This window comes from Globicephala melas, chromosome 4 (assembly GCF_963455315.2).
Source record: "Globicephala melas chromosome 4, mGloMel1.2, whole genome shotgun sequence".
Lineage (NCBI taxonomy): Eukaryota > Metazoa > Chordata > Mammalia > Artiodactyla > Delphinidae > Globicephala > Globicephala melas.
In genome coordinates, this window is record NC_083317.1 from 126,590,452 (window position 1) to 126,605,953 (window position 15,502).

The following is a 15,502-nucleotide window of genomic DNA, read 5'->3' on the forward strand; positions in this document are numbered from 1 at the left end:
CGACATGTGGGATCTCCCCAGGCCGGGGATCAAACCCATGTCCCCTGCATTGGCAGGCGGATTCTTAACCACTGCGCCACCAGGGAAGTCCCTGCATTTGTTTTTAAATGTCCTAGTTTTTAAATGTACGGTTTCCAAAAGGGGAAAAGAGAAGAAAAGGACAATGGTCCTTTAAATCCCCTGTACGTCACTTTAACCAGTGTGAGAGGAGCTTATAACAATGGGAGGGAGTACAATAAGACCCCTGCTTCTTTTTCTGCTCCTCTGAGATCAGAAGCAGCAATCAATCAGATCACAGAACCCCAGAATTTGGAGGACAAGGTCCTTTTTGCCCACCTTGACTCACACAAACTGGTTATAACCTGCTCCTGGTACATGGTGCACAGCTGCCTGCCTTAAAGCTGAGGGTGGGGAATAGGTAACTTTTACCCTGCTGAGAGGTGAAATAGACTGAAATTAACCAGAAATCATCATTTAATACTTTAGTGGAATTTGCAAGCCTCAATAGACTCAGAGTTCCAAAATAGTTAACATGAGACAGATTCTGCCAGTGAAGTTTTTTTCTAGTTAGAGAGACTCATTCCTTATGCTTCCTACGCTGCCATCTTCCCAGAATCATCTCTTCCTGATCTTGAAGAAATGGATGATTTCAGATTTGGAGCAGAACTGGTTCAAGATATCAGACAACAAGGAAGCTACTAGTGGAGTCATATCAAAAGGATAGGCTTGAATAGCCTTCCCCCAGCCAAAGATGAGACCACATAAGCTTCAATAATAATAATAATAATAATAATAGTGAACTGAAATCCATAAAATATGTTTAAATTAATGACCTCATACTGAGATTAAAAATTTTTTTTTACAGTAGGTCCTTGTTGGTTATCTATTTTAAATATAGCAGTGTGGGGCTTCCCTGGTGGCGCAGTGGTTGAGAGTCCGCCTGGCAATGCAGGGGACACGGGTTCGTGCCCCTGTCTGGGAAGATCCCACATGCCGCAGAGTGGCTAGGCCTGTGAGCCATGGCCGCTGAGACTGCGCGTCCGGAGCCTGTGCTTCGCAATGGGAGAGGCCACAACAGTGAGAGGCCCGCGTACCGCAAAAAAAAAAAAAAAGAAATATATGTATATATATATATAGCAGTGTGTTTATGTCAGTCCCAAACTCCCAATCTATCCCTGCTCCCCCAACCATAAGTTCATTCTCTAAGTCCGTGAGTCTCTTTCTGTTTTGCAAATAAGTTCATTTGTATCATTTTTTTTAGATTCTGCATATAAGTGTTATCATATGATATTTGTCTTTCTCTGCTGGACTTAACTTCACTTAGTATGATAATTTCCAGGTCCATCCAGGTTGCTGCAAGTGGCATTATTTCATTCTTTTTAATGGCTGAGTAATATTCCATTTTATATATACCACATCTTCTTTATTGATGGACATTTAGATTTTCTTCTATGTCTTGGCCATTGTAAACAGTGCTGCAATGAACACTGGGGTGTATGTATCTTTTCGAACTGTGTTTTTCTGCAGATATATGCCCAGGAGTGGAAATGCCGGATCATATGATAGCTTTATATTTTAGTTTTTTAAGGAACCTCCATACTGTTCTCCACAGTGGCTGTATCAATTTACATTCCCACCAACAGTGTAGGAGGGCTCCCTTTTCTCCACACCCTCTCCAGCATTTATTGTTTGTAGATTTTTTGATGATGGCCATTCTGACTGGTGTGAGGCGATATCTCGTAGTTTTGATTTGCATTTCTCTAATAGTTAGCAATGGTGGACATCTTTTCAGGTACCTCTTGCCCATCTGTATGTTTTCTTTTTGTAAAAAAAATTTATTTATCTATCTTTGGCTTCGTTGGGTCTTCGTTGCTGCGTGTGGGCTTGCTCTAGTTGCAGCAAGCTGGGGCTAGTCTTTGTTGCTGTGTGCGGACTTCTCATTGCAGTGGCCTCTCTTGTTGCAGAAGCACGGGCTTCAGGTATGCAGGCTTCAGTAGCTGTGGCATGTTGGCTCAGCATTTGTGACGCGCAGGCTCAGTAGTGGTGGCACATGGGCTTAGTTGCTCCGTGGCATGTGGGATCTTCCCAGACCAGGCTTGAACCCGTGTCCCGTGCGTTGGCAGGCGAGACTCTCAACCACTGCATCATCAGGGAAGTCCCTGTATGTCTTCTTTGGAGAAATGTCTGTTTAGGTCTTCTGCCTATTTTTTTACTGGGTTGTTTGTTTTTTGGATGTTGAGCCGCATGAGCTGTTTGTAAATTTTTGAGACTGATTCCTTGTCGGTCGCATTGTTTGTGAATATTTTCTCCCATTCTGTGGGTTGTCTTTTCATTTTGTGGCTTCCTTTGCTGTGCAAAAGGTTTTGAGTTTAATTAGGTCCCATTTGTTTATTTTTATTTCCATTACTCTAGGAGATGAATCGAAAAAGATATTGCTGTAATTTATGTCAGAGTGTTATGCCTATGTTTTCCTCTAAGAATTTTATGGTATCTGGTCTTACATTTAGGTCTATAATCCATTTTAATATTATTATTAATAATAATAATTGCAGTGAACTGAAATGTATAAAATATGTTTAAATTCACAACCTCATACTAATATTAGATTTTTAAAACAGGATTATCTTCAGAAGATAAGGAACCAATTCATTTTCTTGAAAATTGGTAAATCAATGGAAGCACTATTAATGTGGGACCTTCTTGACATATAAGAATGACCCAGAGGAGAGGAAGCTAGGTTTCAGAGGTGGTTTGCATCTGGTTCACCCTTATTCTGAGAGTTATAGCCCATCTAGGTAACAATTTTAAATGGGGGAGTGACTTTGATTTTAGCATTCATTTTCACAGATTTTTCTTTGGATTTGGCAAATGCCTTCAGGGAAAAAGTGAATTTTAATCTTCTTGATTTTTTTCCCTTGATAATTCGTCATTATCTTATTAGTTCTTTAATGCTTTTAAGAAGAAGACATTTCTTTAACATAGTTTATTCAGCTTTTTTCATTGTCTTTGGAGGCAGAGTTTTCTGCTGTACTATTACCAAAAAGTAGGCTACTCACCTCATGGAATTTAGTCTTATGTAGACGTGTTCATATAAAACAAATTACACAGGGCTTCCCTGGTGGCGCAGTTGTTGAGAGTCCGCCTGCCGATGCTGGGGACGCCGGTTCGTGCCCCGGTCCGGGAAGATCCCACGTGCTGCGGAGCGGCTGGGCCCGTGAGCCATGGCCGCTGGGCCTGCGCATCCGGAGCCTGTGCTCTGCGACGGGAGAGGCCACGTCAGTGAGGGGCCCGCGTACGGGAAAAAAAAAAAAAAAGAAATTACACAGATAATTAAGCTGTGTAATTTGTAGAAAAAGTCTAAGATAATATACAGTGGTATGATTAGGTAAGATCTGTTTCATTCAGCATACTAATATATGGCAATGACACCAATTATCTATAAGTTTCTATGTTTCAGGTTCTACATACTTTCTATATGTTGTCTGACTTAATTCAACCTATGAGATATAGGTATTACTGTGTTTTCTCTTTTACAGATGAAGAAATCAATGCTCAAAGATGTTGAGTTTGTCCATGTTACACAGTTTAATAAATGGTTAAGCTGCTAGTCACTCAGGCCACCTGACTCTGAACCTCTAAACCTTTATACTTTACTCTTTGTAGTGCTAGAAGAGCATATAAAAAGAGGACCTGATCTAGTCATGGGATCAGGGGAGATTTCCCTGAAGAAGGAAATATGAGTCGAGAGCTGGAGGTCAAGTATGAGTTAACTAAGTGAAGAGGATAAGAGTGCCTAGGCCTCGAACCTGGAGGGAGATGACACTTTGAAGATCTGAAAGAAGTCTGTTGTGGCTGTTAGGGAGATTGTTAGACTGTGTGGCTCCACACTCTTGGGGGATTCTCTTACATTGATATTTACTCCCCTTATGTCTGCTACAGACGTATTCTTCCCACTTTAAAACTGGCTGACTCCTGTTGGTGATGCAGTAGGAAGAACACAGCATCACCTCTGAAGTATTCTTGCCAAAAAATACTGAACCTGAATTTAGATGTAACTAGTTTACAAGAAATACAGGGGATGAAGAAATATGTTAAATGATAAGAATACAATAAGCCAAATCTGAAATGTGAGTAATTCTATAAGACAAATGGCCTATTTCTTCAACAAATAAATGTCAGGTTAAAAAAAAAGAGGGTGGGGGAGATGAGTGAGATTGTTACAGATTCAAAGAAATTTAGGAATGCTATATGCATTCCTTGAATAAAAACCCCAAAAGACATTTTTAAGACATTTGGGGGAGAATTGAACATGGGCTAGATATTAAGTGATAGTAAGGAATTATTACTATAATTGAGTGTGACAGTGGTATTGAAGTTATGTTTAAAAAGGGTCTATTTATTAGAGATGAATACTGAAATATAAGTGGGTAAGGAAGAAATGAAACAAGTATGGAAGAATGTTGGTTATCATTGAACCTGAATTAATGGATACTTGGGTTCATTGTACTCTTTCTCTACTTTTATGTATTTTTGAAAATTTCTCTAATGAAAAGTTTAAAAACTAGCTGAAAGGTGATAGCCGTTGAAGTTGGCTGATATTTTTGAGAAGTATCTTTATTTAAAATAAAGGTGGGAGGGGTAACATAGTGGGTGACTTAGTTGTTGGAGACCAGAATTTAAAGGGGAGAGAGTACTCTGATGTCAAGCAGCAAAAATGGCAGAATTTGAGAATTTGTAACATGTTACTAGGTTTAGCTGAAAATGAATTATTGGTGGCTAGTAAATTGTTTAGTTGGATTTCACTACCTGAAGCAGATATAAAAGGACAGAATGGTGCTTTGCAAGAAATACTGAACTAGCAGCGGGGAGACCTACTTCTAAGGAATATTGGGAAGATCATTTTACCTCTCTGGGTCTCAGATGGTTTTAGCATCTGATATACTGGTACAATTCTCCCAGCACTCTCTCTTGCCAGCTCTGGGCAGCTATAGATTTTGGATTAAACAATTTCTGAGGTTCTCTCAAGCTCTGAGATTGCATGATGCTAATGAATGTGTGTGTGTGATTGTGCCTCTGCAAAGGAGCAGTTAGATATCAAAAAATCCAAGGAAATATTTTCCTACAGAGTGGCAGTCTTAGACAACAAGAGCAAGTGATGGGAGGGTAAACTTAATATAAACCTTTGTGTGTGCCATACAGAATCCTTTGTTGCTAGCTTCTTAGCTACTTAATAAATAAAGACCACCTAAGAATGGGGCGCGTCATTTACCCTTCGAATTAGTCCAGTGAATTGTTAGACTGGCCTGTAACTTTGGGTCAGACACAGTTCTTTTAGTTTTTTGGGGAAGCAGCTTCCAAAAAACATCAATTTATTTATTAGCATCACTTGCTTTTCATATTATCTAGTTAAAACAAATAGTTTTCTTTGTGTGTATGTATGTAAAACCCCATAATGCTCTATTTCTGGAGGAGAACATTATAAAATTCTTGAAATCAGTTTTCTTAGAGGTCATAAAAGTTTTGACACAGGAATACTTAAATTGCCTAAGAGTAGTAGGTTCTTTTAGATGTAATTTCCTTTAACAACTGCTGCACTTTTTTCTTAATTTAGGCAACTCACAAATTTTTATTGCCAACCTCTACTTCCTTTGACTCTACAAAGAAAATTGTATCTACAGCAGCCCCTGAAGCCCAGGAGTCCAGCAAATCATCAGACGGACTCATGACTGAAAAACAGGTAAACCTAAAATATTTGAAGCCAGTGTTTGTCAAAATATATGTCAAAGAATACCACATCTACAAATGTGAAAAATCTTACTTTCAAAGGCTGCTTTAGTAAAAATCATTTTGGGAAATGATGACTTAAAGACTATTAAGTGATACCATTATTCTAAGACTTCACAATACAGTAAGTCTCCTACATACGAACCTTCAAGTTGCGAACTTTCAAAGATGCGAACGTGCATCTGGTGCCAGCAAGGAACCAGAACCTGTGCCATCAACGTCAGGCGTGAGTGAAATTGCAGCTTGCCCTCCGTCTCCTGTTGCTGATTGTTCAGCTCTACCATCTCCCACCTCCTCTCCCTCCTCCAGTCAGTAACTCTTCCTGCCTGTTCACTCGATGCCAGCCCCTGTATGCCAGCTGTTGTACTGTACTAGTGTACTTTTCAAGGTACTGTACTGTAAGATTAAAAATGTTTATTTTTTGTGTTTGTTTTTTATGTATTATTTGTGTGAAAAGTATTTGAAACTTATTACAGTACAGTGCTGTATAGCCGACTGTGTTAGTTGGGTACCTAGGCTAACTTTGTTGGACTTAAGAACAAACTGGACTTACGAACACGCTCTTGGAACAGAACTCGTTTGTATGTAGGGGACTTACTGTACTATCCGTCTCCAAAAAGAGGCTTTAGTATACAGTATTTCCTACTTATTTAACACTAATCTGATGAATGTTTCATTAGACTGGTGTTCTGCAGCACATACTTTGGAAAATACCATTCTCACCTATTTTCAGAATTTGCAAACAGTTATGTTTTTCTTTCTCTTAAAAGAGCTATCAAAGAACGATATGTGTAATTGGGTCATTCAAAATGTGTGACGTTGTTATTTATAGAGCATTTTGTTTTCATGAGTCATAGTAGGCATCCACTTATATACCCACACAGAGCTTTTGGCTTATCAGCATAATTTTAGTTCTGTGTCATTAATCTTTGTGACCAGAAGACATAAATAAGGGAAAAGGTTGTGGGAGGGAAGAGGATTATAGAAAGGATAAAGAAAGGGAAGAAAGTCAGCAGTCAAAAGGAAAGATTTGTTTGGCACTGTGAGTCACAGTGCTATCAGAGAGTCATCATAATAATTTGTTTTTTGTCTTGATAGATTTTTTAAAAATTGAAGTATAGTTGAAGTATAGTTGATTTACAGTACTATATTAGCTTCAGGTGTACAACACAGTACAACACAGTGAATCAGTATTTTTACAAATTTTACTCCATTAAAAAATATTATAAGGGCTTCCCTGGTGGCACAGTGGTTGGGAGTCCGCCTGCTGATGCAGGGGACACGGGTTCGTGCCCCGGTCTGGGAAGATCCCACATGCCGCGGAGCGGCTGGGCCCGTGAGCCATGGCCGCTGAGCCTGCGTGTCCGGAGCCTGTGCTCTGCAACGGGAGAGGCCACAACAGTGAGAGGCCCGTGTACCGCAAAAAAAAAAAAAAAAAAAAAAAAAAAAATATATATATATATAAAATAAGATAATGGTTATAATTCTCTAGCTATATGGTGTATCCTTGTTGCTTATCTGTCTTGGTAGATATTTTAATGTCTGAGGGGCATTTGGATGTGGAGAATACTTTTAAAAATTGTCTAGGTGGGTGGGAGGGGAGAAGTTGTCTAAATTATTAATCTTGAAGTTATTATGATATTTACATACTCTACACTAATGAAAATGTATAAAATATATTCTTTCAAGCATTTAAATAGATTGAAAATTCACTCAAATTATGTTTTCACAAATAAATAAGATACTTAAGGTATTTTTAAAAAGAACACAAAGTACTCACACAGTGATTTCAAAATTGATCATTGTACTTAAATTAAGAGCCTGTTATAAAACTGTTAAGATCATGGATTTAAATGTGTCATTTAAAAAAATCTCCATTTCTGTTCTTATCTATATTTTATGTTCTTATTTTTCTTCCCATTGTTAGGTTTTTATTTATTTTAGTTTTTATTCTTTTTTAATCTAGAGAGTGAGAGTTACTTACCCTCTCAGGTTTATGGTGTAAATACATATTTAGAATCAGCAATACAAAACTTGAGTGTCTTTCAGAATGATTCTACTAGAATCAGTTACCTGGATGGGCAGACTCCTTTTCATAGTTAGTTCCTTGTATGATGGACAAGTTCTATCTAAATTACTGGCTCTGTCAAGTCAGATATGTTTTGATTTTGTTGTGACCCTAGTCAGGATTAAAGTGACACTTGTTTCTTAGTGACTCAACCTTCCTTTACTCTTCAATTAATATAACCTAATTTGCAGCTTTTTATTTTGATTGGGTCCTGGTCTGGTTCAGTTAAATAAAAAACCTAAGGGTGGGACTTCCCTTGTGGTCCAGTGGTTAAGACTTGGCCTTCCAATGCAGGGGGTGTGGGTTCGATCCCTGGTTGGGGAGCTAAGAACCCACGTGCCTCGCGGCCAAAAAACCAAAACATAAAACAGAAACAATATTGTAACAAATTCAATAAAGACTTAAAAAAAAACAAAAAACAAAAAACCTAAATTCTGCTTGTTTCACTGAAATTACAAGGTTTTTAATTTTTATTTAATTTATCCATGAAGGCCTATATATGAGTATTCTGGAATTATATAATGTAATTATCTGTGCTTCTTTGCATCCTTTTTAGTCTCTTAATTTTGTTAGAAACAAATTTGTTTTAATTTTAATCATTATATGTGTATAAAAATTCCTATTAAAGCTTTTGGAGAAAGTCTGTTATTTTGGAAACAAAGGAAATTATATACAAGGGTATTTCTTCACCTTATATCTTAAAGTTGATCCTTTTCTCCCTCGTAATTGTAGCGGGAAGAAGCAGAATGGGAAAGCATAAACGTGCTGTTGCTGATGCATGGCTTAAAACCTTTATCTCTAGACAAAAGAACAGATACGAAAGGTAATCAGGTCCTATTCTTGCTTCTTAAGATAAAAATGTTCTTTTTCTGTTAAAAAATTTTTGATGTTAAATTTTTTCCTTATCTTTATTTTTACTATGTGTATTACATTTCAAAAAATGTAGATCTCATCATTTTTGACAAACAATCATCACAAAGGATGAGGGAGAATTTAAAAACTTTGATGGAAGAAACATCACGTCAACAGAACATGATCCGGGAGCTCATAGAAACTAATAAGCAGCTTAAGTAAGAAAATGGAAAAAAAGGATCTCTTTTCAATTGTTTGTGTACAAGTGGTATGCATTCTAAAAATAACTCCCTTGAAAAAAATCTTAAAATTTAATTTTCCATTGTGATTAAATATTAAATTAAAAATGTTTTTAGTAGGTAAATCTTTTGGTAATAGCTTAACTTAGATATGTAATGGTATCCTATATTTCTTCAGTTGGTTTGTGTTATAGGATAGAAATTTTAAGAATGCAAAGAAATTTTAGAAACTCATTGTGTTGTTAGATGGATATGTTTGTTGATATGTTTTATTTTTATTACTAAGGGAGGAATTGTGTATGTGTTATTAGAAATGAACTTCAGCTACAACACAGCCGAGCAGCAGATCAGGAACAACGAGCTAATGACTTGGAACAAATTATGGAGAGTGTGAAATCCAAAATTGGTGAAATGGAGGATGAATCCCTAAATAGGGTTTGCCAGCAACAGAATAAAATAAAAGAACTTCAAAAGGAGCATAAAGCTTTACAGGTACTGAGCTAAACATTTTCTTACACGATGGTATTAAGACAGCTTGTCAGGGTTACAGGTGACTTCATGTTGCTTAATTCAGTGGTCCTTATCTTACTTGACCTATCGTTGTTGCCTTGAAATACTTTGTTTCGTTTCCAGAACATCCTCTCTTCTGATTTTCCTCAACCCCACTGGTTATTTTTCAGCTCCTTTGCTGATTCTTCTCATCTTCCTAACCTCCTAGTGTTGGATTCCCCAGACCTTTCTCTTTCCTATAAATTCTAACTCCCTTGGTGATGCTCAGTCCAATTCACAGCACTTTTAAATCCATAGCGCACACCTCTTCCCTTAATTTCAGACTCACATCCTGCACCCTACTTGATATCTCTACTGGATGTCTAATAGACATCTAGAACTTTTTTACATGTCTAAAACTGAGTTCCTGAATTTCCTTCCCAAACTTTCTTCTTTTAGTCTCCATTCTGGTCCAAGTCACCTTCATTTCTTTCCTGCTTCTCTCTTGGTTTCCCTACTCCCACCCTTGCCTTTTTCAATGTGCTCTCAACATAGTAGCTCAAAACACTCCAATGACTTTCCTTTTTGTTTTTTAAGAGGAAAATCCAAAACTCTTACCATGGCCTTACATGATCTGGCCCCGTGTTACCTTCTGACTTCATCTACTATACCTCTTGCATATTCTCCTCCAGCCACGATGACATTCTTGCTTTTCTTTGAAATTTTCCTTGACCATTCTCACCTCAGGGATTTTGTACATTTTGTTCTTCTTTTTCCCTCTGCCATGCATGCTTTTTTAGGGATAGCTGCATGGTTTGTTTTCTGTCTCCTTACTCAAGTGTCACATCACAATCTCTCAGGGATTCCTTTTTTGACTACTTTGCTTACAGTTGGCAGTCCTATCCCCCACATATCATATTGCCTTCTGTGCTTTGTTTTATCCATAGTTCTTAACACCATCTAACATGCTAATATACTATATACACTTTGTTTTGTTTATATATCTCTGTGTTAGAATGTAAGCTCCATGAGGGCAAATATTTTTGTCTATTTTGGTTAGGGCTAAGAAAGTGTCTGCTTTATTATTAGTTGTAGATGCTCAATAAATACTTGAATTATTGAGTTAAATTTACATAATATTTATATGGAATATACTTTGTGATTTTAAGTTGTTTTATTACTTTTTATTGAAATAACAATGTTATAACATTGAATACTTAATTTCCTAATGTAAAAAACCTCTTATTTCAAACCTCTGGTGTTTATTATGATTAAACGAAATAAATTTTTGTAGTGATAACCAGTATTTAGTTTTATGAGACATTACAGATACTTAGAAACATTATATCATTATAAATGCTTTTTGTCGGCACAACACTATTGCACACAGAGAGTTCAGGCTGCCTAAAAGGGACCACTACTCCTCAAGGCAGCGTCTGGATGTCCCCTCAGTTTATACTGGCAGCATCGAAAGGATCTGATGAGTTAATATAAATTTCAGGAGCCAGAGAGAATCAGCCAGAGATACTAAGAAGTTCTGGTATGAGGCCTCAGACAGTTGGTGTTCTGCCCTCATTTAGGCTGCCAGCTTGGGGTGGACAATACTCTACCTGCTGGTATTGATCATCGTTCTGGAGAAGACACTGTCATTCTTTGATGGCCAAGTCTGTTTCTGTTATTCATCAGTCAACAAAATCTTTTACTGTTAGAACTTTACTTTTTTTTTTTTCATAAATTTATTTATTTTATTTATTTATTTTTGGCTGTGTTGGGTCTTTGTTGCTGGGCGCGGGCTTTCTCTAGTTGCGGCGAACGGGGGCTACTCTCCATTGCGGTGCACGGGCTTCTCATTGCGGTGGCTTCTGTTGTGGAGCACGGGCTCTAGGCACGCGGGCTTCAGTAGTTGTGGCACGTGGGCTCAGTAGTTGTGGCTCACGGGCTCTAGAGTGCAGGCTCAGTAGTCGTGGCGCACGGGCTTAGTTGCTCCGCGGCATGTGGGATCTTCCTGGACCAGGGCTCCAACCCGTGTCCCCTGCATTGGCAGGCAGATTCTTAACCGCTGCTCCACCAAGGAAGCCCAGAACTTTACATTTTTAGGTTTGCTTTGTTAGGTTGCTTTCCTCATCAACGGTACATTCAAACTCTCTCTACAGGGAGGGGGATTTTGGAAATATTTCTGTATGCATTTGATTTTGACCTTGCTCTCAGATATAGGACCATGCGGAAACCTGAAGCTCTTTAACTCATCAACTTACTGATGTGAAAGCAGCCATCAGGTGGTACTGAGAGAGGGAGATGAGGGCAGGGGAGAGCAGTGTTGTTTTTTTTTTAAGGACAATGCCTATTTTTTTTTCAGAGAGGTTGATCTATAAAAAATCACAAAGTCAAATTATTAAAATATAAGACTTATGAATGTACCAGGGTTTTAGGCAGTTGAAAGAATAGATGCTTGAGGATTCATTGGTAAGAAGTGACTTGGAGTGGCATGTATTTTCTGTCAAGTAGTTCATCTGTTTTAGATGAATTATGGGCCATTAACTTTTTGTTTCAGGTCCCAGAGATTTGTTATGTAGCTTATTAATTGGTACAGAGGAGGTCTCATGTTCCAGTCTGCCGTGGGGGACAGACAGAATTAGGATTGGGGTGTGAAAACCTGGTGTTGGGGTAGGGTGTCTATGCTATTTTGCTCAACTGAAATTAGTTGCTTGCTTGTTTGTTTTTTAAGTACCTAAAGGGTACTTTTTTTTTTTTTTTTTGCGGTACGCGGGCCCCTCTCTGTTGTGGCCTCTCCCGTTGCGGAGCACAGGCTCCGGACGCGCAGGCTCAGCGGCCATGGCTCACGGGCCCAGCCGCTCCGCGGCATGTGGGATCTTCCCAGACCGGGGCACGAACCCGTGTCCCCTGCATCGGCAGGCGGACTCTCAACCACTGAGCCATCAGGGAAGCCTCTAAAGGGTACTTTTTATAGAATGTAACAGAAATTGGCAAACCCAAGGAACTGCTGCCCCTCAATGTTGCCTGATTGTCCAGTTCTATTACAGACTAGTCATGTATTCTGTACTGTACTAGTTAATCTGTGCTTTCTTGGGGAAGATGGAAGTGCTCCTGGAGAACAATTATTTCACAGTTTGAGGCACATTTTTCTTTTTTTGGCATATGCTTGTTTACAATTTTAGAATGGTTTAGTGCTGCATATTTTGCAGTGAGAGAAAGGAAACATTGATTTTGTGTGTATGTGGCAAAGACATCTAGGAAATTAACAGATGTTTGACAATAATATTTTGAAAGATTGCTCTTGAGAGATTGCTGTTGAGAGATTTCTCGGGAAACGCAGAAACTAAAAGACAACATTGTATTTGCAGTTTCTATGTTCTTCAGTACAGTTTCCCTTTTTCTGTACTTAACTTCTGTGTATAAAGTTTGATAAACGTTTGGGTTCTCTAAAGATCTAAGCAGATAATTTCAGTTTTAAGTCAACGTGAACAGTATCAGGTAGTTCTCCCTCTTCTTTCTTCATAGAGAGTATATGGATCAGGAAACTGATTTTTACTGTTCTTTTAGTGGTTACCTCAAAGATTAAAATATGCACTCTTGACTTCTCAAAATGTAATTTTACTTTGTATTTTTTACCTTATTCCATGACATTGTAACAATCATAAAACAATTTTTGACATTCTCCAACTTATATTATTGTTGTATATTTCAATTCCATATTTATTTTTATTTTCTCTCCATACATGTATTTACTGCTGACAGTCGAAATAGCACAAAATACTTCCTTCCTGTTATTATTTAAACTTTTAAAAAGCAGGAAAAAAATTTAGCTCTATATTCTGTGCCCTAATTATTATGTATTATCCAAACTATCTGGTGTAAAGCCACCAAGCTCTTTTTTACACTTCTCCACAAGTTCTTTAGCTTCAATTTTTTTTTTTTTACTTTGTGTTGGATTCCTCTATTGACTTTAGCTTTCTAAAGTACACAGGGAGCCATGAAATTGAGTGTTTTTTAGGGCCAAATGAAAAAATAGATCTAATGTATATTAAAGTCAGCAAGATATTCCTAATACATGATTGCCTTATAAGTAACTGATATCTAGGTAGGGAGGAAAGAGATATAGGAAGGATGGCATGGGCTGTTAAAATTGTTACTGCGCCCTCTCCAGATTCTTGGACAGTAATACCATAGAAATGAATATTGCTCCCTCAAGATTCTTAGGCAAGCAAAGCTTTTTATTGAAAGGATAGCTTGAGTACAAGGGAGAAGGTGGAAAAGAGTGCCAACTCCTTGAGGACTTTCAGGGAAAGGGTTTTAAAGGCTGGGTGAGGGAGGGGGCTGCACAGTGCCTGATCAGCTTGTGCTCAATTCTTGCACTGGTTGGCATCAAGGTGAAGTTTCAAGTATCATCAACCTTCTAGTTTCAACCAGTCTGGTGTCTACATGCTTGCAGTCAGCAGTTTTCCTCTGGTGGGGGTCTGCTTCCTGCAAAAATAACTTAGGAATGTGTGTCAGGCCTTTATCTGTATCTGTCAGGGAACTGGGAGTTCAGTGACTCTGCTGTGTGGCAGATTTATAGTCCCACTTTTGTCTTTTGGAAACTATGTACGTAACATCAGTGGAACAGAGATAATCTTTTATTCCTGTGGGTCTTTGGGTATTATCTCAGAGGCCCAAGCCTTTAGGCAATTTGTTTTTTTTTGTTTTTTTTTCGTTTTGTTATTTATTTATTTATTAGCTGCGTTGGGTCTTTGTGGCTGTGCCTGGGCTTTCTCTAGTTGTGACGAGCAGGGGCTACTCTTCGTTGTGGTGCATGGCCTCTCATTGCAGTGGCTTCTCTTGTTGTGGAGCACGGGCTCTAGGCACATGGGCTTCAGTTGTTGCAGCACACAGGCTCAGTAGTTGCAGCACACAGACACCATCAATTAAGATGATCATGTTTTTTTTCCTTTTATTCTGTTAATGTAGTCTATTACATTGGTTCAACGTATGAAAAACCCTTTCTTGCATTCCAGGAATAAATCCCATTTGGTCATGGTGTATCATCCTTTTAATATGCTGCTGAGTTTGGTTTGCTAGTATTTTGTTGAGTTTTTGCGTCATTGTTTAAGGGATATTGGTTTGTGGTTCTCTTTTTTGTGTGTTGTCTGGTTTTGGTATTAGGGTAACACTGACCTCATAGAATGTCTTAGGAGAGATACAGTTGATTCTTGTATCTTGCTTTTACACCCTGCAACCTTGAAAAATTCAGTCATTCTAGTTTCATGGCTAACTTATAGAGATGGAATTGGGACCCAAGTCACTTGGCTGTAGAGCTCCTGCCTGGCTTCCAAGGTGGGGCTGAGGCAGAAGATAAGTTCTGGGTATAGCTGGTGGTTACTGACAGATGGTATGGTACCAGGAGCTGAGTCTCCTTTTTCCCCTGAGGGTCTCTTAAGTCTGTGCAAACTTGACCCTATCGGCAGGTGAACATGTGCTTAGATATGGCATTGTCTTCTGAAAGTGGTGTGTCTTAGTATTGTGCAGGCCAGATGGGGATAGGGTTTCTCACTGAGCTTTATAAAAAGTGTATTAATAATAACAATGATGGTACTGTTGATTATGAGCTTTCTAAGGACACTGAGGGATGGAAACTATCGAATAAAGGAAAACCAGGCTGGTGATATTTCACTGAAGGCAAGAGAGTATTCAGGATTTACATTCCCTTGTATAAATCTTGGGGTACATATTATTTCTGAACAAATTCCTGGTTTCTCTGAGTTTGCAGTCTACCACATTACATGAATGCCTAAGGTGATTAAACCATCTGAAATCCTGAATTATCGTTGATCACTTAAGAATATTAATTTTAATTCTTGGTTCTTTTTGACATCCTTAATATTGGTCTCTTTCTGATTATTATTTTCATCTAAACATATATATAAAATTATATCAGTTTTATGGAGATTGAGTTCTTTTACTTATTATGAAACCTTGAATGCATGCAATTATAAGCTACATTTTCCCCATTTTACACTGATTTTACTTGTTATAGTTTTTGCATTTCTGACATATCAGTGTTCCTGGAGCTTGC

General features: G+C 38.2%; 1 protein-coding gene across 6 annotated transcripts in view; it reads left to right on the forward strand.

Moving 5' to 3' along the window:
• The window catches only part of CEP70 (centrosomal protein 70), a 79,404-nt gene that overhangs the window by 16,066 nt on the left and 47,836 nt on the right, over window positions 1-15,502 (forward strand). For 4 of the 6 annotated variants that reach the window (XM_060298560.2, XM_030873389.3, XM_030873391.3 and 1 more), the window contains exons 4-7: window positions 5,612-5,737; window positions 8,585-8,675; window positions 8,799-8,922; window positions 9,255-9,435. In XM_060298560.2, coding sequence (XP_060154543.1) covers window positions 5,612-5,737; window positions 8,585-8,675; window positions 8,799-8,922; window positions 9,255-9,435 — 522 coding nt within the window. Of the gene's footprint in view, window positions 1-5,611; window positions 5,738-8,584; window positions 8,676-8,798; window positions 8,973-9,229; window positions 9,436-15,502 lie in introns of those variants that run through there. The other 2 variants (XM_030873396.3, XM_060298561.1) reach the window with 2 other exon arrangements.